The sequence below is a fragment of the Symphodus melops genome (genome assembly GCF_947650265.1).
Source record: "Symphodus melops genome assembly, chromosome: 11".
In the NCBI taxonomy this organism is placed as follows: Eukaryota; Metazoa; Chordata; class Actinopteri; order Labriformes; family Labridae; genus Symphodus; species Symphodus melops.
In genome coordinates this window covers 19006071-19032883 of record NC_136701.1, presented here as the reverse complement: position 1 = coordinate 19032883, position 26813 = coordinate 19006071, and the positions used below count along the sequence as shown (strand labels likewise).

The 26813-nt window shown below is 41.0% G+C and overlaps 4 protein-coding genes across 5 annotated transcripts; 2 read left to right on the top strand and 2 right to left on the bottom strand.

Annotated features, from left to right (window-relative positions):
* Positions 1–378: 378 nt before the first annotated feature.
* thsd1 (thrombospondin, type I, domain containing 1) lies at positions 379–8058 on the top strand. The gene is made up of 8 exons (XM_079356064.1): positions 379–540; positions 1253–1371; positions 2469–2863; positions 3685–4342; positions 5539–5700; positions 5793–6213; positions 6324–6849; positions 6938–8058. Exons 2-8 carry the CDS (start codon positions 1320–1322, stop codon positions 7568–7570), a joined length of 2847 nt encoding a protein of 948 aa, XP_079212190.1. The 5' UTR covers positions 379–540; positions 1253–1319; the 3' UTR covers positions 7571–8058.
* Positions 7954–10896, bottom strand: fgl1b (fibrinogen like 1B). Of its 2 annotated transcripts, XM_079356066.1 has the most exons (9): positions 10587–10896; positions 10392–10490; positions 9885–10155; positions 9202–9361; positions 9020–9117; positions 8813–8901; positions 8594–8719; positions 8427–8491; positions 7954–8327 (listed from the first exon to the last, which is right to left on the bottom strand). In XM_079356066.1, exons 1-9 carry the CDS (start codon positions 10590–10592, stop codon positions 8147–8149), a joined length of 1095 nt encoding a protein of 364 aa, XP_079212192.1. In that variant the 5' UTR covers positions 10593–10896; the 3' UTR covers positions 7954–8146. The 2 variants fall into 2 exon arrangements, with proteins under 2 accessions (XP_079212192.1, XP_079212191.1); XM_079356065.1 differs by having other exon boundaries at positions 10392–10896.
* Positions 10897–11693: 797 nt separating this feature from the next.
* tpte (transmembrane phosphatase with tensin homology) lies at positions 11694–18651 on the top strand. The gene is made up of 19 exons (XM_079355879.1): positions 11694–12076; positions 12494–12584; positions 12749–12829; positions 12917–12964; positions 13057–13218; positions 13700–13819; positions 15362–15461; positions 15600–15663; positions 15763–15827; positions 15980–16040; positions 16126–16207; positions 16475–16563; positions 16666–16727; positions 16820–16900; positions 17551–17656; positions 17753–17850; positions 17949–18044; positions 18137–18207; positions 18307–18651. Exons 2-19 carry the CDS (start codon positions 12538–12540, stop codon positions 18407–18409), a joined length of 1536 nt encoding a protein of 511 aa, XP_079212005.1. The 5' UTR covers positions 11694–12076; positions 12494–12537; the 3' UTR covers positions 18410–18651.
* A 730-nt stretch (positions 18652–19381) lies between these two features.
* smpd1 (sphingomyelin phosphodiesterase 1) lies at positions 19382–25269 on the bottom strand. The gene is made up of 9 exons (XM_079355769.1): positions 25134–25269; positions 24626–24891; positions 23333–23653; positions 22760–23040; positions 22253–22426; positions 21763–21934; positions 21453–21529; positions 20829–20974; positions 19382–20749 (listed from the first exon to the last, which is right to left on the bottom strand). Exons 2-9 carry the CDS (start codon positions 24851–24853, stop codon positions 20337–20339), a joined length of 1812 nt encoding a protein of 603 aa, XP_079211895.1. The 5' UTR covers positions 24854–24891; positions 25134–25269; the 3' UTR covers positions 19382–20336.
* Positions 25270–26813: the final 1544 nt, after the last annotated feature.

Here is a 26813-nt window from a genome sequence, read left to right as displayed (position 1 = left end):
CGAATAATAAGCAGAATAGACTTTGCTTGTTAAAAACATATTAGATTAAAAGGGATTTTTGGCTCATAACAATTTAATAATAAATAATAGTTGTTTCCTTGAGTGTTTAATACCAAATATTTTCACAATTATATATATATATATATATATATATATATATATATATATATATATATATATATATATATATATTAGCTGAAATACTTTTTTTAATTGAAAAAATGATTAGTTTTTTTACTACGTTATATTACCATGCCTCTAAATTTTTCAGCAAAAAAACAAAAAAACATTCAATACTACGCCCTGCTGTTCACCTAGAAACGATTATGACGGACTCTCTTCCACGCGCTCTGAAAAGAGGCGCGCGCCTTCGCTGAACTCTGTTAGATCCGTCCGTTTCGTCCCGCCGCCCATCAAAACAAATTATTTGCTGTTTATCAGCCAGAAGCGATGCGTTCACAGCACATGGAGGGAGGAATGTTTTGGTTGTTGTGTTGGAAAAGTAAAGAGGAATAATGCTGTGCTGAGTCACCGAGATATGTGAGTAGGAACTTTTGTAACTCTAGCCTTGAATAGAAGTGAAGGTTATGATGATGACTGACGCTGTATTTGTGTAACATTATAGTTAAAGTTATACGTAGCAATGCATTTTTGTGAAAAAATCCATTTGAGCTCAGTATGTTTTAGATAAAACATGCAAACTAAGTTAACTCATCAATGTGTTTTTATCTTGTTATCCTACCAGCCTACTTTGTAATATTTATGTTCATTCTTTTAATTAAGTGCATGAGTATTCCTGAGACAGGGGAAGCTGCTCTCAATTGTCTGAATTAAGTGCACACAATTTTACATTATGATTTTTTTCTTTTTAGAGAAAATCAGTCTTTTGTTGTTGTTTCTAAGAACATAATGGCAAAACAAAAGAATAAAAACCTTGCAAACAGTCAAATGACAATACTCTGGCGTCTCTTCATAAATGTTTGTTACTTGCAAAGACCTCCTTTCTCCTCTCTCTATGCCCATTGTGAAGATGGAAGGAAGAGGAAGACGCCACAGTAAATCAGAAAAACTCATGCTCACAGCTTCATGCTCCAACCTTCCTGTTATTCAAAAGTCAGATGAGCGCACAAATTCTTCTGTGTATTTTCCTGTCTGGGGACGCCTTAAAGCACTACGAGTTGTTGTCTGCTGGGTTCTTACGAGTCGGTTATTTGTTTGTATTTATTTACCCTTTGATTTCCCTGAGTTGTAGAGGTCAGGGGTTTTGAGGAGGAGGACGGTCATGAAGTGTAGGAGAAAACAGAGGCTCAGACATCGGAATGCCACAGGCTGTCTCACTGCTGTCCTTCCTGCTGGCGCTCATGGGTTATGGTGAGTTTGATCAAACTATTTAACTACACAACTACTATTTGAAGGAGGAGCTGATCTCTGCATTTGAATATATTAGATCAAGAAATGACGTTTTACCTTGAATCTGTATTCCACTATTTGTCTTGTTGAGGTGAGGGAGCTACTGGAGAGTCAGCCTCTTCCTCTTCCCACACCCTCTTTGTTTTGTGAGGATGGTGAGGTTCACATAACAGAATTTACACACATAACACCGCAATGATTAAACAGGCTAATATTCATTCTGTAGTGCAACATATTTATTTCTGGTCTGGTTACAAATAATGCACAAAAATATTCTCTTACGATGAGCAGATAAATACTGATGATTTGATCTACTGTGTGTGTATGATGAGCTTTTGTTTTGCTAAGCAAATTCCGTCATTTGTGCCTGTGGATACATTACATCTGAACTTAGTTTCACCTTGACCTTTAGTGTATATCACTAGGCCTAAAAGGGGCACTAAAGATTAGCTAGCACCCCATGTTCTGAGGCAATACTCCTCCGAGCAGACACCCTGGGTTTATATTTGGCTCCTTTCAGGTATGACAGTCCTCACTCTTTCTCCCTAGTTTCTTACTCAATTTAATGTCCCCCAAAAAATGTATCATCATGCAATTGTCGAATTGTGACACTGTGTTTATAACATATCTCTCCCTAACTGATTTGTGTAAGTTGTGTTTGAATTGAAATTTTGTGTTTTAAATGAAATTGAAATCCCCTTTGCCCTCTGCTTTTCAACCTCAGAGGAAAAAAACTTTAAATTCACTTAGCCATGCTTAAAAATGATCTTCCACCATGGCTGTGAATTTGACCTTAAAGCAATGTAAAAAGAATCCTACAAGGTCATATCAAGACAATACAATTGCATATATATTAATAAACAAAAGGTAACAAAATGTGTGTCCCATAGATAGATAGATAGATAGATAGATAGATACTTTATTGATCCCGAGGGAAATTCAAGGCATCAAGGCCATAGTGGATATACTTAAAATTTGTGCAAGATGTATCTACAGAATGTACAATAAAATGTACTTTCTCTTTGCTCTCTCTCACTCCTGTGCACCCTTTCCTTTAGCTTTTGCAGGGCTCAATGTATGGCCTTCCTTCCACGTTGCCCTTAGCAACGCCAGCGTTTTTGTGGACTTCAGCACAAAATCCAACACCAGTACCATCTGCAGCAGGAGCCTCTCTCTGGTCAACACGGAAACCAACACCACCCTTCTGACCAGGATTCTGCCCGGCAACCAGTCTGCTGTGAGGGTGGAGTTCAACTGCTCCTGCTTCCTGTATGCAGGAACTTTTCGCTTCCTGCTTCGACAGAACAGCATCTCTGCTGTTTCTCATGATAATGGCACAGAGGACAAAAGTGTGGAGAGCACTACCTGGTGGTGGAGTTCAGAACTGCAGGTGCAGTGGCCCACCTTTCACGTCGCTGTGGAGAGGGCCGGAAACCACTCTGAATCTTTTCAGGCAAGAAAGACAAATATTAGAGTTAACACACAGAGATGAGTCACTGTGCTGCAGAATGATGACCAGAGCTGAGGTATCTAACGATCTTAAACAGGATCAGAAAGATTTAGACAATAAATGTTCTTCTGCTATCCAGGATCAACGTATCGCTATTGCTTTAGATGACTTGCCTTGCCTCCCTCCCTGTCTGTGGTATTTATAGCAACCTGTGGACAGAATCCCCTCAACCCAGATACAGACTTTTTAAGATGACCTTATTGAAATTAAATTAAATAAAAAGGCTTTAGTCACTTTGAGTTATTATTAAGTATTATTAAGTATTTGATTTGCCCTCCAGAGACAAATACTTTTAAATCGAATTGAATTAAGTCATTATGTTCCAAGAAATAGAAAACAGTAATTAAAACCATACAGACATCCGCTTTAAATCAGATTTTTATTTAAACAGTCAGAGATAATCTGACCCTCATCAAATAAATGAAGCATGATTAAAAAAAGAGACCTGGAAAATGCAGCAAATGAAGGGGACCTGACCCAGGTTCAGATGATCAAATGAAACATTTATCTTTACTGGTTGTACAATTGTACTTATTATTAACACTTTCGTCCGAATTGACAAACATCAAGGGGTAAGTACAAGACAAGTAACGATCCAGTAAGGAGGAAACAGCATCAGTTAGTGATTTGAACAGCTTTGAGTCTGATCAGTGTGTCTGTTTGTTGTTGTTAATGTTTTTAAGTTTAATAGCTTTCATTTGATCAGCGCACTTTCGAACCCTTGGGCCCAGATTGATGATCATTCTACTTCTGTCTCTCTGCAGGTTGGGATTTCCACAAATGAGCACTTTCAGGCCTGCTCCAAAGGCATTGATTCTGCTCTCTTTCTGGAAGTCAGCTACATGGAGTTTAACCAGATTGGAAGACTCAGCATCGACAAGATCAGAGCCCGCACACGACACCCAATCAAACCCCTCCGTTCCCAAAGTCTTCAACTTTCCTGCGTCTTTCCCTTCACGGAAAGAGACTTCATACAAGTAGCTTTACGATCTCCTCACGTAGCACAGGATGTGAAGAGCTCTGGACCTCTGTACCTGTCCCGTATCTTTTCCTACAAGCTGCAGGTGGAAAACAGCAACGCTTTCAGGAGCGGTTGTGAAGGGACTATGACTGTTAAACTGATCACCCCACCATGTGCTCACATCCATGGGAAAGTGTTGCTCTATAAGGATGCAGGTGCTGGAAGAGGGGTTTCTGTGTCCTCCGGGATAGGACCAGGAACAGCACTGCTGGGGTTTGGACCTGAGGAGCCCTCTTCTCCGCTGTTAGCCTTTAACTGGCTGACGCAGGGAGAAAATGAGACAGAGTTTAACTGTTCTGTGTTTGACCCAGGAAGGAACAAGTACTGCTTCCGCTTCGTATTCAACTTCAGTCGCTCTCCTAGTCCTGCTCAGACCTGTTTGGTGGTTCACAGGAGTGCTGGTAAGCTTTTATGGCTTGACACATTTACATGAAGTCGCTGTAAAGAATACCAATCTGGTTCTCCTTCAACAGTAACAACTGAGCTGCATTATTGGAAGGGAATCACTGCTTTATCATAATGATCCTGATAATTACAGATTACCAATAATGAGAGTTTTTAGTCATCATAGTAAGAGAAGCACAGGCGCTCAAATAAATATGAACTCCATCATTCTGCTTTAGTTTCAGGCTCCTGGTTTTATGCACGCCATGGACGGTTAAATAGCACAGCCAATCAGTGATAGAGTTAGTAACAGCTTTTAGCTTTTTATTCATCTATAGGAAAGAAAACATCTACCATGAAGAAGGCTTTTTTAATTAGGGGTTCATTTCTTTCCCTGTTGGTAACAAATTCAAACTAATTCTATACAGTCACATTTTAGATGTCCTACCTTCCAGACTACTATTGATTGTTGTCTGTTTCTGAAGTAAAGCACATCTTTATAAATGAAGACAAACAGCTGAGAGATTGAACTGCCTCATCTTTACAAGTCTTACAGATCACTGTATGAAACGACATCCAGTAGTTCGATGCTAACAAAAAAAACAAAGAAAAGTGAGACTTGAATTAAAGAAAAAATAAGAACATATAAGGAAACTCCTTATTAGGGCATGCAGGACGGAAATAGTCATCTTCCTCTTTTTTATTTGCCAGAAAAAGTCCGTGCCAGAGAGGTCAACTATGTCTCGAAGGGCTGACAAGAAGCACATCATCAGTGCAGTTAAGCAAAAAACGTATTACCATGAAATTCTCATATTAAGAAAATGCCCCAGTGCGACTGAGGATCAAAAAATAGTTCCTTTCCACGTTCCAGTTCAGCATGTATAGTGAATACAGATGTTGCCTGCAGCTGTGCCCTGACTTTTTTTTTTATTTAGGGGATAAAGCATTAACTGGTTGATGTCATGTGATACGGCGGATGTTTTTATTTATTTTTTTAGTGGAAGTGGAAGGGCTTAATATACTGCCATACTTTTATTCAATCTGATCATTTACATTGGAGGGAAACACTGGGTCTCTCCTGATGGTGTGTTGGGTAGTGTTGTGGGCCTTTTGGCATGCTTTCATCAAGGTCATTCAGGAAAGAAGCTCAATGGAATTAAGTCTTATAAACACTCAGGTATCTGACATGATTCACTTGCTTGTTTTCCTGCAGAGTCTTGGGGCCCGTGGCAGCCGTGGAGTTTGTGCAGTGTGAGCTGTGGGGAGGGAGTGAGGGAGAGAGTGCGCCAGTGTTTGCTGCCCTCGGGTGTGGGAGGGATGCAGTGCACCGGCATGGTGAAGGAACAGTCTCTCTGCTCACTGGAGGACTGTGCAGGTAGTCCAACATTTGTCTATAGATCGTCTTTTTTAGCAGGAAGCATTCATCTTTTATAAAATCAAATATTATTTTACTTTTCTTATCCCCAGTGTTGCCTGCCCCCTCTCCATCCCTCCCCCCTGTGTCTGTTGGAGTTTCACCCCTTGGTGGTAACATGGTCGTGGTGGTCGGTATCTCCCTCTGCTTGGCTGTGATTTTAGCGACTGTTGTGGTGACTGTGTGGAGAAAATTCTGCCAGACCCCTCAGTGCAGCTCCGTCCGTAGAGGCTCCATGCACTCCCCCGGGGGACGCAAGCTCTCAGATGAGGCCTCCATTTGCGGCCACAGCCTCCAGAGACCAAGCCTGGTGGACGGCCACTGTCCACTTGGGGGTGTGGGTGTTGTTGCAGCCCAGAAAGACGCTCCTGTCCTGGGCAGTCCGCCTCTCTCACAGAACTTGCTGATTCCACTAGCGCAGGATCCAGAAAGGCTGTCCCCCACCGGTCAGAAACTGTTGCCACCAATATTTGGGTATGTTTAGCTGATTTGTTCGCTTTCATATCACGTGGAACAAACTCTTTCCAAACTTTTTCTTACAATCTCCAGTCTAAGAAGTTACATTTATATTTTTTTTTTCTAAGGTATCGATTGGCTCAGCAGCAGTTGAAAGAGATGAAGAAGAAGGGGTTAAAGGAGGCAACGCAGCTGTATCATGTCTCTTCAAGCCCCGTCCATGACACCTTGGTCGAAACATCCGCTTCACCCACCGCCTCCCCCATCCCGACACCAACTGAATTCGCTCATTTGACACTCCCATTGGGCCTCCAAGATGACACCAACCACAATCATTTTCAAATAGCATCTCCGTTTTCTGAGCAGACTTCAAGGGTCACACCCAACAGATTAAGTCCCAAAGTGGAGATGCTCCTAAGTCCTCATGTCCCTCCTACTAAAAATGGAGGAAGCTCAAAATGGCGTGACCGCACTGCAGACTGGGTAGAGATGGTAGAGAGGAGTGGGATAGCAGGAATCAGACAAGGAGGGGATGCAGGGACGGGAAATCACAACAATCCACATTTCCGCCGGACGTCCAGTTTTAATGACATGAAACCTCAGATTCCAACGTCTGCACAATCCAGACAGTTCAGAGAAAGGAGCATGACTCAGGTTGCTACATGGTTACTTTAGTATTCTGTATGTATAAAGTGTTGATTATATATTGTTATTAAGAAAGTGAATACATTTTTCTTCTCAGGTGGGATCTCGCACCCTTCCTGAAGGAAGTTGCTGGACCAGAGGAGGACGAGAGAGGCAGCCATACTGCTCTTACCCAATTCCAGAGCATGAGGCCTCCGATGGCCCTCAATCCAGACCCCAGAGAGACAACAAGAGGAAGCCTTGGATAGAGACAGCCGGCCTTCCTTACAACAGTGAACTGAAACACACAGGAACCAACACAAACAGCATTTCAGCACATCCTGCTAAAGCTGACCCCAGCTGCACTGCAGACAAGCAAAGGAGTGTAGGGACAGCAGGCTGGGGCGGGATCTCAGGGATTGGGGGTCCAGCCATGAGTCCTGTCAATCTGAGCGTTGATCGTGCAGAGCGGGCTGAGCAGAACTGGAACCGCCGCGGCCCGTCACCTATCCAGAGGAACATCCTAGCACGTAAATTAAAGGAGGCTCAGTCTAACTCAGGGGTGAAGGGGCGGCAGCGCAGCTCCACTTTTAGTGTGTCATCCCTGGAGCAGAAGACAGGTCGCTGTCGCTCTCTGCCAATGTCTGGAGATTACAGCAGCACTGGTGGCTCCCCCTACAGGCTGAGTGAGGCGGAGCAGAGGATGTTGGACCTGGACCTGTCCTCAGCATACATCAGGGAGGAAAAGTAGACAATGCAAAGCAATTTTACTATTTAATTTTTTTGTAGGAAATTTGGAGAGTATGCTTGTTTTAACAGATTTTGATTTCTTCAGGTATTTAAATTAAAATAATATGTTTTATATGCATAAATTGAAAGTTTGGCATTGAATTAAATTGAACATGTTGACTTGTTTGGAGTATGACTGTTTAGGTCAATATAGGGGTACAGTATCTTTAAATATAATCCCTTTTTTAATTGACGTCTGTATGCATTATTAAACATAAGCCAGATTAATAACAGTATTCAAAACACAACAGAAGTTAGTGTGTAAATCTAAGCCCTTTTAACTGCTGCATGTACTGTGTCTTTAATGCAGTCCGCAGCACTGTGTTGTAAAAAGAAAAAACTCACTTTTGGATGCACTTTGTTTATTTGTTTGAGTAGTATCATACACTTTAAAGAAAGAAATTCATACTGGAAAGTTGGAACAACTGTTACTACATCTACATTTGTAAATAGTGAAAATCTTGTCAGAAAAGGGAGAAATTAAAAAACAAAGAATTCCAACATGACATTATTTGCTCTCATTTACAAAAGAACATGATTAAATTTCCCCAGCGCCACTGCCTCCAGCGTCCAAGAAAACCAAAGGCCGCACCTTCATGGTGGTGTGCCTGAGTGAATACCAGAGGCCTCTCCAGCTCCCCCAGACCACTCCATTGTCGTACTGGCCCTTATACTTCCCTGTGCGGTAGTACTTCCCATTTAGGTTGGCTGCATGACACCTGTAGATTCCAGGTTTGTACACAAAACAGTTTTACATTTTTTCACAAGAAAATCTGAAGTAGTGTTTTTGCCCAACTATTAGGCGCAACAGGCCTCACCTGTTGAACCACCACCCTGCTTTGTTCTCCTGAGCACAGCTGCCCTGAAGGTAGCGGTCATTGTCCTGCCAATCAGCAATTTAAATGTTACAATAATCAGCTTTATTAATAATCTAATAGACAATTGAACAGGCTTCTTCTAAAAGTTAAAAGGATTAGTGACCTACCTGATCTCTGGTGCTGAACTGCATGCCACTGAGAGAGGTAGACCAGTGCTCCACCATCCCCCCACCACCAGTCAAAGCATCTCCAGCCTGCCCACTATACATTTCATACTGGAGACGATACTTATCCTAAAAAAGCAATTGGAGCAAGTAATTAAAGGAAGTTAGGAATCACAGTAACTCCTTGACCAAGATATTGAACTTTAAAATTATTTATCTCACGGCCTCGTCTGTGATCCTGAAGTTCTCATAAAATGCATGATTTCTCTTTCCCTCCCAGTCCATCAGATCAACCTTTACCAAGTTCTTGCCTTCATGGTAAATAAGGGCAAACAAATTAGGTGGATAATTCAAACTATGCAACATTTTTAGAAACGTTAATGAAAGCCTACTAGAGAATACATCCATGCTTGTGAAAACTTGTTTGACCTTCAGAGAGAAGAGAATAAATGTGCTCATTCCCCAGCCAAAACTCATCATTCCACAGCTTGAAGTCCCCGAATCCATCTCTGTAATCCACCCAATCCCTGAAATGAGAAATAGGCAGATATAAATCTAACATGAAACAGCTGTGTAAATCACATCCACCTGTACCCCTCATGTTGAATCACCTGTCAAAGCTGACTTTTCCATGCCGACGCCTCTGAAACACCGTCCATCCTCCTCCATCATCCATGTCACAGTAAACCAAAAAAGGCTCCTGGTGTGTTTTGGGTCTGATGCGGTAGAAACCGCTCGGTGGTCTCAGCCTGTCAAACAGTTCAGAACAATCTAGAAAACAACAAGTAAAACACCATTAACAAGATTGCTGATTATGAAGGTAATGTAGGTGCTGTAACTTATAATTCACCCACTTAGACTTTGATACTAAGAGAACTTCATAAATGATGTAGTTATTTGTTTATGACCTGAAGGGCAGTGGTGCCTAAAGAAAAGGGTATACTCTTTAACACCCAGATTTTTTTTTGTTTTTTTTATGTTCGTCCAGCAGAGGGATAAACCGCCTCTGTTATAAACAGTGACATGTAAAACTAAGTTATAGTGTACCAGCAAATTAGAGACAGAGTATGGTCGAGGGAGGGTCAGTCCATCACCATCCTAGGAAAAATCCCACTACTGAATATTGTCAATCAGTCATTGGTTTGAATCAGAATCAGAGATTTAGAAATAAGTACATCCTATGGAGACTTAAAAAAAAGGTATACTCCTTACCTGCGTATACCCTGCACTACACTACTGCTAGGTTTGTAAATCCCAAACACACTCATGATTTGTCATGCAAGTTTTATTTTACCTTTGTCATGGACAACTAAGTTGCCGGCTGGTGGAAGTAGATTCATTAGGGTCATATCGGAGGTGTCTAATGTGTCATTAGTGCGGCTGTGGTTTCCACCATGGTCGATCTCAGTGTCAGGTTTAGTATCAGACACAGCAGGTTGTAATGGCCTGAAGTATTTGTGCCTCTGCAAGTGCTCAACTTGCCAAGTCACGATCAAGATTTTGTTCTCCAGTTTTTTGATGCTGCGTTTGAGAGCTGCAACTTCTGGTCCACACATGTTCCCTGCCTTAAATGAGGAAAAGAAGTGTCATGTTATTCTGTACATGACATTTCCAAATTTGTTTTGATGTTATAGCCAGAGACAGCCCAATAAAAGCATCGGATCTCATCTCCAGGTTTTGGTTTAGCAGATTTCATCCATGTTGACTTTCTTGACATAATAGGAGTCCCAGCTCTTTAACCGTTTCTGCCTTTAAGCCAAACATTTTCAAATTTCAATTGAAGAACAAAAGATTTACGTACCGTCGACTGTGAAGAATGAGCCATGGGTGGGCACACTAAAGCCAACAACAGCAACACAAGCATGGCTTTCATGGAAAAGTCCCTTGCTGCAAAATGAATCTGAAATTTCAAAAACATATATTTAAAAAAAGGATAAACCAATACTGATAAAGTAGGAATCTTTCACAAGTCAACATCTCTGCACAGATAGCCTACCTTCATATCACAGTGCCTTGTCTTGTTTTTCTTCAGGCTCAGTGTTCTTTTCCTCTCAGTATTATTTATGGGCTGGGCTGGTTCTGCATGGTACACATTAGGGGATCCAGACTAAGCCAAACACTTGCCAAACAGTTCACTTGAACCAGTCTGTATTTATTCCCTCTATCAAACATTTTAGTATTAAAAAAAAAAAAAGAAGAAGCTGATCCCAGACCTGCGAATGACCTCATGAACAGAGATTGTTGAGAAGATGCCACTCCTTAAATACCTGAACAAATGTTCTTGTTATTCCCTAGTTTGGTCAATAAACTCACACCGAGTTTTTATGTTTCTTTCCCTTGTGTATTGGACTGTTATTATGTAACCTTTGTTATCCCAAAGAAAAACATCAGTTGGAGGATTGACTTGAACTTTTGAATTAACTGTAGCCTATATACTGTATGTACGTCAATATATAAAGAGAGAATCAATCAATATATGTTAGAGAACAGACATAAGTTCAAAGAGGTACACTCTTTTCATTAAACACTAATTATGTATATATAATTGTTTGCTGATATAACACAATAAAGATTATAACTTTAGGCATGAGCTGGGGGAGAAAATAAGCTGAGATATATAAATATTTTTAAAAAGATTTTATAATCTGAAATTCAGGCGACAGGTTCTGACTAATGCCCTGATTTTTTGTTTTTTTAAATTGACCATTTTAATGGAACCGAAGTGACAAAATATAACGTTGATACAAAGCAGTAAGTTTAACAATTGAAAAAATATATAGTTGTGGATTTTGCTCCCCCTAGTGTTTGTTAATGGTTTAAAAAAAAGTTTTAAATAGTTTTTTCGCCCTACAATCTTTGGACTGTATGTACAGAATCTAAATATTATAATTTAATACATGTAAATTATTTCAAACAAGTGTTAACCTACAGCCATTTGTCTTATTTTCAAGGCGAGGTAGTTTACCTTTAATTAAGCAGTTTTACTCCGTGCATGGGTTTCGCCAAAACTTCGTAAAAAAATATTTGTCGGAGAAAAACAGAATTTCAGCAAGTTGACATTTATTTATTTGACCATTCTTCTATTTGATGTTGATTTTTAATGGTGGTTACACAAAGCAGGACAGGACTGGCGGTTGGGAATGCGTGTTTAATGAAAAACAGACGTTTTTTGAGGGGAGAGAGATGTGAGAGAGCTGCAGCTAAATGTTGTCTTTACTTTGAAACTATCAACAGTTTGAAATGCTCAGCTCAGGAGGGTTATGGTCAGGCTCGAGAAGATACAAGTTGCATGAGGAAAAGACCAAACGCGTTTTTTTTTTCTCTTCGGGTCCAGGAAGTGTGAAACCGCTACGTTTGCAAAAAACGCTGAAAGAGTTAGTGGATGGAGAGAGAATAAAATACACCCGGTTAACCTTTGAACCATTTTCCTTTGGAAGAAGTCACAAGACAAAGTCCCGTAAAATTTCACGGATGACAGTCCAAACGGTAAGCAGGGGATGCGACTTCAGCTTGGGGTTTTTTTTGTTTGGGGGGGGGGGGGGGGGGGACACATTTTAACTTTGGGTCAACAAACTGCCCGAGGAGCATTACAGAGTGAGGGGAAGGTTTTGGCGTGGATGGGTTTAAATGTTTTTTTGTGTGGATTGTTTAATGTAGTTTAGACAGTTGACGTTGTTTCACAGTGTGCTGCATGCTTGCTCGGCCTGTACGGTTTATCAATGCGAGGAAATCCTTCTCTCTGATAACTACGTGTCATCAGTTCTTGCATGTGTGCAGACTGTTTCTAAATTGGATTGGTGCTCTTTCTTTTAAAGGTGTAACTTTGGAGTAGGAGTAGGGTGCGTAACAAACAATTGATTTTGATTGAGGGTTTTTTTTTTTCACTTTCATTGTCCAACGCAGACACTTCACGTTCAGGACAAAGTAAGGAGGGAAGCTAACACATCATGTCCTCTGTGCATTTCAATCCAGGGTCGGATGCAGGTATAAATGGGTGAGGAGGAGCAGCCTATACATTTCCAAACATTTAAGGAAAAAAATGAATATGACCTCAACTTTGTGAACTTGTTCTTTGCTGTTGTTGTTTTGCAGGATATTGAGTCTTATCAAGCTGATTGTATGCTGTTTGTTGAGTCGACATCTCTTTTTTTTCTGTAGAAACATTGCAAAGATGGAGGATGCTAAGGTGGAGATTGATGATGGGAAGGACGAGATTGTGCTTCCAGACACAATGTATCAGTAAGTTTACACAGCTTGGACAGCAGATAATTTGACCAAACCAAACTTTCTACTGACGCCATCAAAACTTTCTTCTTTTATTTGCAGCAACATCCGGCAGAAGATATCCCCCTTTGTTATGTCCTTTGGATTTCGGTGAGCTTGTCCAGTGAGGGTAACAACTGAAGGTTCTTTTCGTCTCTAGTTATTGACGATGCTTAATGTGTCTCTTTTGTGTCCTTCTGCAGTATATTTGGAGTGATTCTGATAATAGTGGACTTTGTGCTGGTGATTGTGGATCTTTCCCTGCCAGCCAAAAGCAGAGATGTTGGAGATGCAATAGAGGCCGTGTCACTCATCATCTCTTTCTTTTTCCTTGCTGACGTCCTCCTGAGGATCTATGTAGAAGGGTAGGTCAACTTTTTAGTGATGAAGCTGTAAATTCAGACACTGCTTTATTCATTTCCCCATCTTGTAGTCTTCCTATAAATCTTCATGAGGCTTTTCAGGTTCTGCATTTGTTGACACTACCTTCCAACAGGTTAAAATATGTTCTTAGTAAGTGTGCGCCCCTTTTGTAAATGTTGTTTACATAAAGCTTGTGAGTGGGAGAATGTGAACCGTTTAATGGTGATGCAAACAATCCCGGAATCATGTGTCAGCAGAAATGAAATGTGGTTAGCTGTTAAATGGGAAGTTGTGAAGAGGAAGCTGAGCAGGAAATGTATGGAGTGTGTTATCTTCTTGGGACACTCGCTGACTCAGAGCACTCGTACATTTTCACTGAATGAACACTTTCTCCAACAGACATCGCATCGTTTCATTTTCAAGCTCATACAGTGCTATTAATTACACGAGTTGGACCTGTTTACAGTCTCATCTGCCTTCTAGGTTTAAAGTGTACTTCAGCTCCAAGATGAACATTGTGGATGCCTGTGTTGTGGTCGTCACGCTGATGGTCACAATGATCTACACCTTCTCAGACCTGTCAGGAGCCAGTCTCATTCCCAGGTACCTGTGTAACCCCCCCCCCCGTACACACATATATTACACATGTGACTCTTTTGGATGTTCTGCTCCATAAACAAAGTGAGCCCACACAGGTGTTTCCACTCATCTGTTAATTAGACATCTCTTCACACGCTCCCGTTAGCTGCACCTGTAAGCGTTGGATTTGTCTCCCTACTTTGTTCATGTTTGGTGTCATCGTGATGAGCTCCATCTGACTTCCCGACTTGACGTCAGACTCGTCATCACATGTTTTTTTTGTTCATATTAACAAACCTTTTTATTAATTCCCGTATTGCACATTAACTTTGTGCTCAAATCTAACTTCACGATATATTTCACTGATCTTTTCCGGAGCATCAACACGCTCTCTTTTTTTTTTTTTTGTGCTGTTGTTACAACATTCGGCCTCTCCGAACTGACATCCCAACAACACACTGAAGTCGGAAAAATGACTTGGAAACTTTGAACTCGGAAACTTGGAACGGCCTGAGCAGCACATGAGTGCAGCATTACAGACAACAGATTATACAAAACAGCTAATACATGATCTGAAAGAAGATTCCTATGTTAATCAGATTCTTTAGCAATCAGACTGAATACAAATTTTGATTTGTCAAAAAAAAAGGGACAAAGATCTGTGGTCAGTGAAAATATAAAAAAAAACCTGAGGAGCTTTCTGTAATCTGATTGCAGACGGGGTGAAAGATTTAGACTGGCATTTAGTTTCACAAACGGGTCAAACAAAACACTGACCTGATGGCAGCACAGAAAACTCACTTAAAAGCACATGATCAGAAGAAGCTAGAATACTTTCGACCTTGGGGAGGATCTGCTGGTTACAAAAAAGAGTTCAAATCTGTTTGACACAGATAATCTTAGAACAGATTTGAACGTTGTTGTTTAGACTGTTTCTGTCCTTCACTAAGAGGCCGTGAAAGCAGCGGATAAAAGAGAAACGAAGCACATTGTTGCAGGTTCTCTACTGGGCATTATGTGGATCCTGGGTGGATGCTGTGAGCCCAGCCTCCATGTGATAGCAGAGAGGCGATTGATTGACAGCAAACTGTTTTGTTCATCATGTCAGCCTGTCAGAGTTTAATCTGATCGTATTAGACGTAACCAATTTGTTCATTATTTAGTTTGACGTCGAAATTGTGTAAATGAAATAAACGGATTGCGATATCCAAATTGGAACAACAGTGGAGCTGGTTTATTCCTTGGAGTTGAGCATGCGTCCGAAATATCTTCCACGCTCATCTCTCAAGTGACATTTTAAATACTATATGGGGTTCGTTAAAAATGGTCGCTGTACCCAGTTCTTTCTCAATGAGCAGAACATGTGTCAAAGGGGGGGGAGGAAAATGTCTATTTTGTTTATGTAGAGAGTAAACTATGAATGACATCATATTTCCAAAAGACTGCACAGTCATGAAACTGCCCTTGGATAGGTTGAGCTCCGTAAAGCCTGTTGTTGTTCGTATGACGATGTAAAATAAATGCTTGTTAATGCATGAAGATGTTTTATCCTTTGTTCCGTGTCAGGGTGGTGACATTCCTACGTTTCCTGAGAATAATAATCCTGGTGAGAGTTTTCAGACTGGCCGCTCAGAGGAAAGAGCTGGAGAAGGTCACCAGGAGGATGGTAAGGCCATCATACCCAGCTTCCTATTAAAATCCACTTCACTGGAAGGACTTGTGTTAATGTGCGGCATTCTGATGATAATATGCGTCGCCTTTTGTTGTTAACTTCGGTGGTCATCGACTTGGTCATTTTTCTCAGGTTTCGGAGAACAAGCGGCGTTATCAGAAGGATGGGTTTGACCTTGACCTCACCTATGTTACAGGTATTGGTTACATGTGCAACATTGTTCATGTGTGTCAGAAACACATTCAAATAGATAAAAGATTCGAAATGTATTTAACGTAATTGTGTTCACATGTAGACCGCGTCATCGCAATGTCTTTCCCCTCCTCTGGGAAGCAGTCTTTCTACAGAAATCCAATAAAGGTTAGTCAGACGCATCATAAAAACATCATATACTTTGATCATCCTTTTTTTTTCTTTTAATAAATCCATTCACATGCACTATTGTGAGAATAGAGAATCGTACATGTACCTCTGCAGGTGTTTTAACCTATTTCTCCTGTCTTTCTTCTCAGGAGGTGGCGAGGTTCTTAGACACTAAACATGAAGGCCACTATAAAGTTTACAACTTGTGCAGTAAGTCAGCACTCCCCTGTGTCACATGCACTGCACTCCTTGTCAGAACTAGTGACACCGCGTCCCTGTTGTCTTTCGTTTCCAGGCGAGAAAGGCTACGACCCCCAGTTCTTCCACTACAGGGTGGAGCGAGTGTTCATCGACGACCACAACGTGCCCTCCTTGGAGTGAGTCACTTTTTCCTTTTGTGTCGTTCCAACTCTTATCCGTAGCTCGTAATCACACTGACTCTAGATTGCAGCTACACAAAAGGGTATTTGATATTCTTGTCGTGGTATCTATGTAAAAGGTTTACATTGTTGACACAACCATAATTCCTGTGTTATGAGCTCATACAGAAGCCGGATACAGTTCAAACCACAGGTACAGGTTTGACAATATTTGCCAGCTTATCACAATGTCTTGATCATTGTGTGTTGATCTTTCGGTCATAGGGACATGCTGAAATACACAGCAAGTGTGAGGGAGTGGATGTCCGCTGATCCCAAAAATGTCATTGCCATCCACTGTAAAGGAGGGAAAGGTAAAGCACTTGTTCTCTAATCATTGAGTGAATTATTTCCGTTCATCATATTTCCTGTTCCACTCATGTTTGATTGGATTTTGCTGCTTGTCCTCTCCACAGGACGCACAGGCACTTTGGTGTGCACCTGGTTTATCGACAGTGACCAGTTTGAGAGTGCACAGGTACGTCTCTTTCGGTTTTTCTTCAGTTAAGGTTAGGGTGAATAAATGAGCAAAACATTTCAGAAGTCTTTTTTTTTTCTTGACCTCACCAGGACAGTCTGGAGTATTTTGGTGAGAGGAGGACGGACAAGAGTCGGAGCTCCAAGTTCCAGGGGGTGGAGACTCCTTCTCAGGCAAGAACAGACCAGTCAGGGCCCAAACTCACAAGGACTGTTTTTGGATCAGGGAATTACTAAGTAGTTGAAGACTTGGTTGTGTGGAACAATTACCACAACTGGCGCCTCCTAGTGGTAGTATTAAATAAATCACACGGGCATAATGGGGCAAAGCAAAACAGAGTTTGCACTTCCTAGTATCTTATAACTGTTTGCTCATGGGCAGGGCATTAGTATTTATAAGAAAAGATCTCATGTTGCGTGTTATTGTGTTGGAACCAATCACTGCAAAAAGACATCGCCCCTCTCCTGAACTGTAGCTAATGTTTTCATTTATCATGCAACAAGTTAAACAAAATTAGCTGTTTATTAAGAGTAGAAAAAAACCTGGCTATGGCGGAGTGATGCACCTTGTGAAAAGTCTCAGCTGTAATTATCTTTTGATAATTGTGCATAAATATAGACTGCGTATACAGTGTGTTTCATAAATTTGTCAGTTTATGCTTTTTTTTTTAAATTCATCTTTTGCTTTACGCTTACGATTGATCTTTGAATTGTTTATCATCCATTCAATAATTGTAAGATTTCCTTGTAACATCATACACATTGGATCGAGGGTTAGGATGGCTTAGCTCTGGTTTGACCAGTCCTGTCCATGTGAACCACAGAGCCGGTACGTGGGCTACTACGAGATCATGAAGACCAGCTTCAACAGACAGCTGCCTCCACCTAAAAGCCTCAGGATCAAGAGCATCCGCATCCACTCCATAGCAGGTAGAAATCAAGTAAAGCTGCAACCCCCTCCAATGAGCAAGATTTCCTCTTTGTCCCGCTGCTGATATAATATCTGCCTGTGTTGGTCTCACTCAGGTGTGGGTAAAGGTGATGGCAGTGATCTCAAGGTCAGGATCATTGTAAAGAAAGAGCTGGTATTTCAATGTGTGTGTGCCAAACAGGAGAACTGCACAGTAAGTGTCACACACTCCTCTGCACACACACACTCTTCAGTATTTGTCAAGCAGGTCTATCAACATGTACCTGGTGTGTTTCCTTTGTTTTTTGTTAGTTATTTCCTGATGTGGGGAACAATGCAGCAGTCATCAGCCTGCAGAATGGGCCTGTGGTTGAAGGAGATGTAAAAGTCATGTTTGAGTCGAGTGCTGTGAGGACTTTTATTTACAAATTTCCGCTTGACATGAAAGAGAGATTCATTTCATTTCGGTAAACTTCATTTGTTTCCATCTTTTCTTTAAGGGTCTGCCAAAAGGATATGAAGATGTCCCGTTTTACTTCTGGTTCAATACCTCCTTCATAGAAGAGGACAAGTATGTCTCCAATGCTCTGAAGCTTTTATTCCTTCAACACTCAAAATATTTCTTTATTATGCAGTTCTGTGTGTGATCTCTATATTTCAACTCCAACAGGTTGCATTTACCAAGAGAAGAGCTGGACAACCCGCACAAACCAAAGACCTGGAACCTGTACAAGGAGGACTTTGCTGTCACTATGTTCTTCTCTGAGCCATAATAAAAGTCCTTGCAAGGATGTAAATGATGAAATGGGTTGTTACAGTTGAACCTACAATGATGGATGGTTAGCAGTAATCAGTGGCTTGCACACTAACTCAAATGAATGAGAGACAATTCATTGAGCTCAAATGGTAGATGTCATTGAGGTACAGCATTGATTCAAATCATGTAGACTGCAGCTTTGTTGTGACGACTTGTCAAACTTTACTGAAATGTACAATAAATATGTGAAATATTGTATTTGAATGACTGAATTTCTTGTGGTCAATAAGTTAATGTATGCGTTCAATTCATTATGAAGAGTGTGTACTATTTTACACCTAAATACAGCAGAAATCAAGTATATGTAAATGTCTTTGAATCATGACTGTCTACAACAGAGGTGTCCAAAGTGCGGCCCGGGGGCCATTTGTGGCCCTTGAGTGGATTTTTTTGTGGCCCTTGACTTCAAATCGAAGAATCAGAAGATTCTGGCCATAGGCCTCATCAGATGGCATATTTAGTTCTTTTTTTTTTTTTCTTTTTCATGTTAGCGAGGGAGACCTATAAAAGCCTGACTATTCTTTCCAAAAAATTATATATATATTATTGAATATTTTTGAAGAGGTCAAAATACAAAAAGTTCCTTCCAATATTTAAAAAAAACACCAAAAAAACCCTGTGGAAGAAGTACGAGTACCAGTACCAGTAACATTAGCCTGCTAACAACACAGGCCAAAGGCATTTGCAGCTATTGCCGATTTTAATTTTCATTTTTTTTGCCGGTTCATTTTTTTGGGGAAAGGCATCACTTCAAAGTGAATGTTAAGGGACTTATTGACAACCTTGGAACCAATGTTTGGAGACTTTGTGGCAGATACAAAGTTCGGTTATATTCCAACATAAACATCAACTTTGAGAGATGTTTTATTCACGCCTGTCCAGTTTGTATTTGATAATTCTCCCTAACAGCAACAACAAACAAAGTGGATACAAGTAAGTTTTATTTTATTCACAATTTTTACAATCTTAAATTATTTTTCATTTTCACAAGTTGCAATACATATGCTCATGTTACAGCTGAGGTATCCGACAAATGTGAAACCTCTATTGTGTGTCACAGGCTGGGCTGGCCAAACATGATCCTGATAAACTCATTCATAAACAAGCCAAAAACTTAAAGTGCAGAAGTAAACCTCAGAGAGAAATACTGTTTTTCAGGTGTGAAGACCTTTTTTTCTGAGGCAGATGGTGCTGGGCATCATGAGAGATTCTTTAACTTAAATCGAGCCAAAAAAACATCTGTGGTGCAGATAAGATACTGACAGTACAGTGTGTCATGTGCTAGCCCTACAAAAGTTTATACCTGAGGTCATGATGTCCATCAAGATTCAGTATTAGTTGTTAGTAAATCCCAGCAAGTCTGACATTGTTTGACTGATCTGTCATTCAGAGCAAACCCTCAAGAGTTCATGGAATCAATCCTGATTCCCTCAACAACATGGAGAATTATGTAAACAATAGTTGCAAGCTTTTCTGTAGAGCCATTTGCAAAACAGATAAACATAACTCTCTCTTAAACAAAGCACCCAGGACACAAGTACTACCAAAGTCACGGCAACCTTCAACAAGCCACCTAACTCCTGCATTTCAAGTAAACTGAACATCCTTGCAGACAAGCCGTCTTTAAACAACTGGCATTGCAAAAGAGCAGTTAACAAACAGAAGGCATGCTGTAAATCCCAGACACATCTGTGTAAAGACATGACTGTTAAAAAACAGAACTCTCAATGTGACAGTCAATAAAGTGACTCAATGTTCTCCAATCAGTAAAGTTACTCTAGACCACTCCGATCCATCAGCAACAGAAATGTTGGTTCAATGTTATATTTGGTCTTATTGCTCTAATCTGACCCCTTCACTTGGTCCATACTTCTGTATGAAGGCTAACAAACGGTTTTTCTGGCAGCCCGGGCTAACTCTCCCCCGAAACCATGGAGGGCGTCACACTCCTCGAGCTTATCGGCACGCCCGCTCTGCAAAAAGCACAGTGTTGTGGTTTTGCACGTCTCCTTGCATGGCTCTGAAACATGTCCTTTAGATCTTAAGTACCAGAACTTTTGGAAGACCTTGTCATCTTTGAGAAATGTCTGCGTGAGGCCGTCACAGTCAGCCGGAAACAGAGTGGTCAGACCGTATGCCTCAGTGGCACGGTACAGCAGCGTCCACGTGGGGTTCTTTTCTGGGCCCCCTCCTGGACTGTGGTTGGCCTCCGTGAGGTTCAGGATGTAGGTTTCATGGTCTAAAACCAGCCGAGAGCTGCCTTTGTAGCTCCCATCCACGTAGTAGACACGGTAACCTGGAAAAGACGTTATTTTAGAATTTCTGAGACGTGAGGGGGCGCCTTCAATGTTCAAAGAACTCCTTCAAACACTCACCTGGGTTTAGATTTACATAAGTGGTGACACTAGGAGCAATAAATGCAACTCCCAGTGGGCGGGACATGGTGGTCTCATCGTAAAACATCTGGAACTCATCAAGGTGTGTATGGCCAAAAAACTGTCCAGAAACGGTACTTTCATACCTGAGGGAGAAGGAAACATTACAGAGGAAGAAAAGAGATAACTGCAGTTTACAAAACGTCACGCTTCCACATGCAGTATTTTTACCCACAATAGGAAACTGAAAATTAAATAAACACAGCTTGCATGTTCATCGACCAGAACAAGCAAAGCAAAACAAAACCACAAAGGACATTTGACATGCAAACACAAGAGGATGTGAAACAAGCTGCTAACAACAAGCCAACCACATTTAAATTCTCTTCATGTCATCCAAAGAGTTTAAGACTCCTGATTATAATATTTCATACTTAGGGAATGCACCACATTACATTTAAAGATCTGAACTGTTACATAACACTGCTGTTGAGTGGTAACAGCATCAGTGACAGCAGCAGGTAAAAAAAGACTAACTTGTGTACTACACTGGACTGTAACTTCCATATCAAGCAGGTCTGATGCTTCTATGTTCAGGTTCATGTGTTGAATGGAGCTACATACCTGTTAACAATATGATAGTAGTTCCAGCTCCAGCTGCCAAGACACAGTCCTGGTGGGATGTGACCAATGATGTGAACCTTTAAAAACAAACATCTCATGTAAAGAAAAAATACAGCACCAATTTTTTTTTTTTTATATAAAAACATTTTTTTTGCAAGCTCAGCTTAAAGACATCACAACAACAAAGCAAAGCACAGAGTCATTATCCTAACTTGCATGAAGCACATGATGAAAGTAGGAAGTGAGCCACATTTAAAGTGTTAAATCAGCTTTACAATGTTGAGTGATCCGACTGACAAAGTTCACCGACCTTCTCTCCTTTGTCCTCACTCTTCTGGAGAACGTGGACGAGCCACTGCAGCTGGTTGGCGGGATCTGAAGAGTTCACCATCAGCCAGAAGTTCTCTCGAGCACAAAAGTTCATGTTGAGGGAGACCACTCTTAAACCAGGCTGAACCTCAACTGTGAAGAATCCTCCATACCTGACATAACAACCAAAGATGGATATTTATACATGACTAAAACATAAAATCAGCTCTTTGGGTAGTCATGAAAATTCAAATTATTTAGTGACTAATAATATCTGAAATGTGACCACTCCTGTTTCAGAGCATCAAGATGTGAACTGCAAACATTACAAATATTCTACAATCTATATACGCATAGTTCCTTCTTGAACTAAACCAACTCTTCATATAATGATATTTTATGTAACAACATGACTTCAGGTTCGTCAACATGGTGGCAAGATATGCACAACTATGTCAACGCAAAAATATTTAAAATGAATAACCAAGAACCTCAAAGTCTTCAGAGCCTGCTCCGGCAGCCATGGTGCCCATTCTTCTGCCATGGTGTCATAGAGCCAGGAGCTGGATCTGTTGCCATGAATAAACGGTGGTGGAAAGCTGTTCACCGGCGTGCTCTCGTGGTTTCCTATGGCGGGGTAAACCGTCACATTAGGTCCCAGGTGTCTGTACAGAAGAAAGCAGGAAGAGGTGAAGAGTCATGATCCATTCCAGGTTTTGCATGGCTGACATTAAGCAACAGAAACCCTGAATGTTATCAAGTGAATGTTATCAACTTAGACCGAAAGAATTTTGAGGCCCATGTTAAAAAGAAATTGTGGGATGGAGAGATTCCAATAGCAGCAGGTTATCAACATGAACAGGGTTAAAAGGTCGGACATTTCAACACCAAATTATTCTATTAAAAACTACTCTAAGGGGTTGCGGGTAAATATGGAGTAAGTAACGATTGTGAAAGCAGCCAGTGTGTTTGAACTTGTGTCAAAGAAGAAAACGTACTTGTGGATGAGCCTGGTGATGACTGTGAGCTCTGACAGCTGCTGCTTCCTGGTCTGGGACCAAATGTTGTGCGCAGGAATGTCTCCGGTCCAGTACACCCAGTCCCAGGGACCGGCTTTGGCCACGTTTTCCAAGAGGTTCTCCACAGTCCACAGAGGCAGGTCGCACTTGCTGTAGGTCCCCCAGTAACCAGCCTGCCTCCGCCTCCAGCTGGGAGAGCCCGAGTCTTTACGACAGCACAGAGGGTCCTTGCAGTCTGCGCTGCTGCCAACTTCATACTCCTGTTGGCGAAGGGGGTTGAATCAAAAACACAATCATGTGACTGGAATCAAACTGCTGTTGTCTAGTTAGCTATTCCAAACTTCCTGGAAAAACTCTGACATGACAGAGTCAATCATCAACCTCAACCTGTGTTTTTGTCGACTACGAGCTCAACTCAGATGTGATGCTGCAATTTAGACCTAAAATTCAGCAGTTTTTATCACATGGAAAATAGTGTGCAGCCAACAAAAAAATTGCTATCACACTATGTAGTGAGCATTTCTTTTCAGTTCTACTCTGGCACACACTCACCTTGTCCCAGTGGATGTCTGTTAGAAACAGGACCCGGCTCTGAGGAGAACCGGGTTTGGGAGGGGAGGGTGGTGTGACGGGTGGTTTAGGAACCTTGGGCAAGGTGATGTTCCAGGGGGCATAGATGTCAAACTTCCCGCAGGAAGACCCCACCAGAATGGCACAAGCTTCAGAGGGCCACAGCAAGGACTCCTGCAGAGCCCGGATGAAGTCATCCCTGAACAGTTCGGTTATTTGTCGACAGACCTGCTCGTCGGCCAGATGAAGGCGGATACACGCCTGGCCGACTGCTTTTGCCACCCGCTCCTCATTGACGTCACTCTGCGATGGGTTGCAAAAGCAGAGCAGAATTAGAGAAGGGGGTGGGAGCCGTTTGAAAGATTTCTGAACCTCAAAAAAAAAAACAAGGCTAGCAGAAATCCATTTCAATCATCTTCAGCTCCAAATAACATTAACATTCCTGCTTACATTCTTTGATTCTTGGTCCTGCATAACAGTAGCATGTCAGGAATTAAGTTCTTGTTAATGTCCATAAAAGTATGAACGTCATTTACTTTTTACAAATAAACCATGAGATCAGAAAATATAATGGGTTTTTTTCTGTTAAACCAGCAAAAAGTTCATAATAGATAAAGAGATGCTCTGAAAATCATTTACATAATGTCATATCATTAACTGTACTCACGTCACAATTTTCAATTACTACACAACTTAGAATAAATATTTGTATTAGTTTTTGTTAAAAATGTAGAAGTGGTTGACCTTTTGTTTGCAGGCTGTACTTTGTGGTGCTGTTAAATCACAAAAATTATACTGACTCTTACCTTCTAACATACTATCATAAAAAATACAGCTTGTATGGTGACTATAAAGTTAAATCATACTACCTTAAGAGTATCAATTCTTAACTAACAAAAAACTGTCCATCGTCAACAACGGCTTTCTTTAAGGATCTGTATCCTGTGGTAGGCCTACATTAGTTTAAGACCAACACACCAACTCAAAGTGCAACCACAGCAAGATCAAATGAAAATTACCTGGTTAAAATGTGTAATGGTCACTGTTTTTTTAAAATTCATAACTGCACGTTTCTTTTTTTCCAGTGCCTATCTATTTGACCATGTGTCTGCTTTTTACACATCTTTTAAATCCTATTCTATATTTTAGCACTTTTGTATCTGTAGGCTACGTCACTGTGTCTTTATTCATATTGTTTGTGTTAAAATCGTTTAAATTGTATTAAACTGAGTTAATGTCAAGTCTGATTTTAGGAAAAACTCGTTCTTGCATTACCAGAAGGGCGACGTCAAGGATGGTGAAAACTACTTTGCACAAGGAGCAGGAGACGTTCTTCCAGTTAAATCTGACATCAGGGCGGTTTAACCTCTCCACGAACACCGGCCTGCTCTGCTCGGAGGTGCGCGCGGGGAGACAGGACCCCAACAGCGGCAACATCACAAGCACGGTGCACGTTATCAGCCCGCACGAGGAGGAGGAGGACGGCGGCGCGAGGACCCTCATTGTTCCCCTGACAGCAGGTGTGCTCGTCAGTCAGCAGCCTGTGAGAGAAACAAAGAACAAAGCAAAAATAAAAGTGCGTCAAGGAAGTAACACCCGGGTTTGCATGAGCATGACTGACTCATTCTCGCCAACACGTTTGAACAGCAGACATGCCTAACACTGAAAACAGACTGCTAACAATGTAGCAACCTAGCTTCAATGTTTCAACTTCCTCACCCTTTTTATTACCAAGTAGCGAGTACAAACAAAAAGAAGAAGTGTGAGACAGTCCTCCTCTTACAAAAACAGTCCTGAAACAAGGTCGTCAGCCTCTCTCTGCGTGCTCCACGGTCAGCACAGTGCTGTTATGATGGGACGAGATCACCGCCCGGTCTTGTGAAAGGTACAGAGAGTCAGCTGACTGCGTCACGTGCCGCTGTATGTTTTCTCTCCTCTGAGCAGATTGTAACTCAAACCACAGCTGATAAATCGAGCCATAATTGCAGTCGAAGTTTTATCCAGCGGATGACCTTCCGTGTTGCCAAGTCCGCTTGTTATAAAATACTATCTATGCTTGTTTTTTCTTGTCGTTTGCAAATATCTTTAGTTGCGGGGTTTTTTGGACTTTGGAAAGTAATTTAACTAGATTGGCTGCTCAGCTTGAACCAGAAAGTTTTAAGGTCAAAAACTGTATGTACTATGAACAAACAAATACTGTGACCGTGTGTTTAACAACAATATTCACCCATGCCAATCTTCCCAAATGAACCTTTTTAAGCACATAAGGCTGTCAGCCACAGCCAGGACATTAATTCAGGGGTGGGGAAGAATAAGGCAGAGATGACTTCATGCTTCTAACATAACGGAAAAAAACAATGACGCAAAATGATTCTTAGCCTACACATGTGAAAATCTTGATTTAGATCTGGGCATAGGTTGGGTAGACATGATCTTGTTCGAGCCAAGTTGCTTGTTTTGGGCTTATTTCCATAGACCGAGGTTTATTTATGATCTAAATCCTGTAACTGGTATGGTTGTGTCGGCTCTTAGGGAGAGCTGAGCTTAGTTTTAGAAGTAAATATAGACTGAAGTTTGGTTGAGCAGCATTGCATTCACAACTAAATATTCTTGAACATTTATAAAAACATGATACTCGGAGCAAATGAAAACGTTGATTTTAAACGCTGCTTGCACATTGTTGAGTTACTGAAAGCTCATGGTGTTAGCCAAAGTTTCGGACAGGTGAAATAACCATGGAGGTATGTGATTGGGACTTGTGGTAGCCTACATTGTAAGATCCAGTGACTTTAAATAATAAAGCAAGGGTTCAATTCCCGGCAGGGCCAAGAGTCACGCAGCTTAATTTAACATTAGACAGATCATATTTGACATTTAGCTTACTGAATACTCAATATTTAACTTCTTTTAAAGGCAGGGTCGTTAATTTTCTTGCTTTAAATTTGAGATAGAATATGATTCAAATACCACTAAATGTCAGGCTAAGTATGGAGGTGTAGACGCGCCAAATATGAAACATCACAAGTTCATTTTATATTTTATTGTGTCAGCTTGAAACCATACAACCATGTAGTGTTCATTTCTGTCTGTCGAATGGGAATTAAATCCCAAATAATCAATGAACCAATAAATACCACGTCTCGACTGCACTTCATTGTATTGACCACTAGATGTCCTACTCGAGCACTGTGCCCTTCCAGCCTCGAGCAGTGAACCACACTAATAAATGATTCTGTAGTCATGTACATTTAACTTCATGATAAAATGTATTCAATATAAATGCGTCCTTGATTTTGTGGCAATTATTTAAGTAACTTTCAGACAAAATGTTTGAGATAGTATTTGCTCATTTTGGTTGCATTAAAATTAAAATTGGTTTATGTTTTCTAAATGAAGTGATTTTTTAAGTTTAATTTTTTTTTTAATCCAACTCAGTAGAATTAGCCAGTTTTTATTTGCAGAT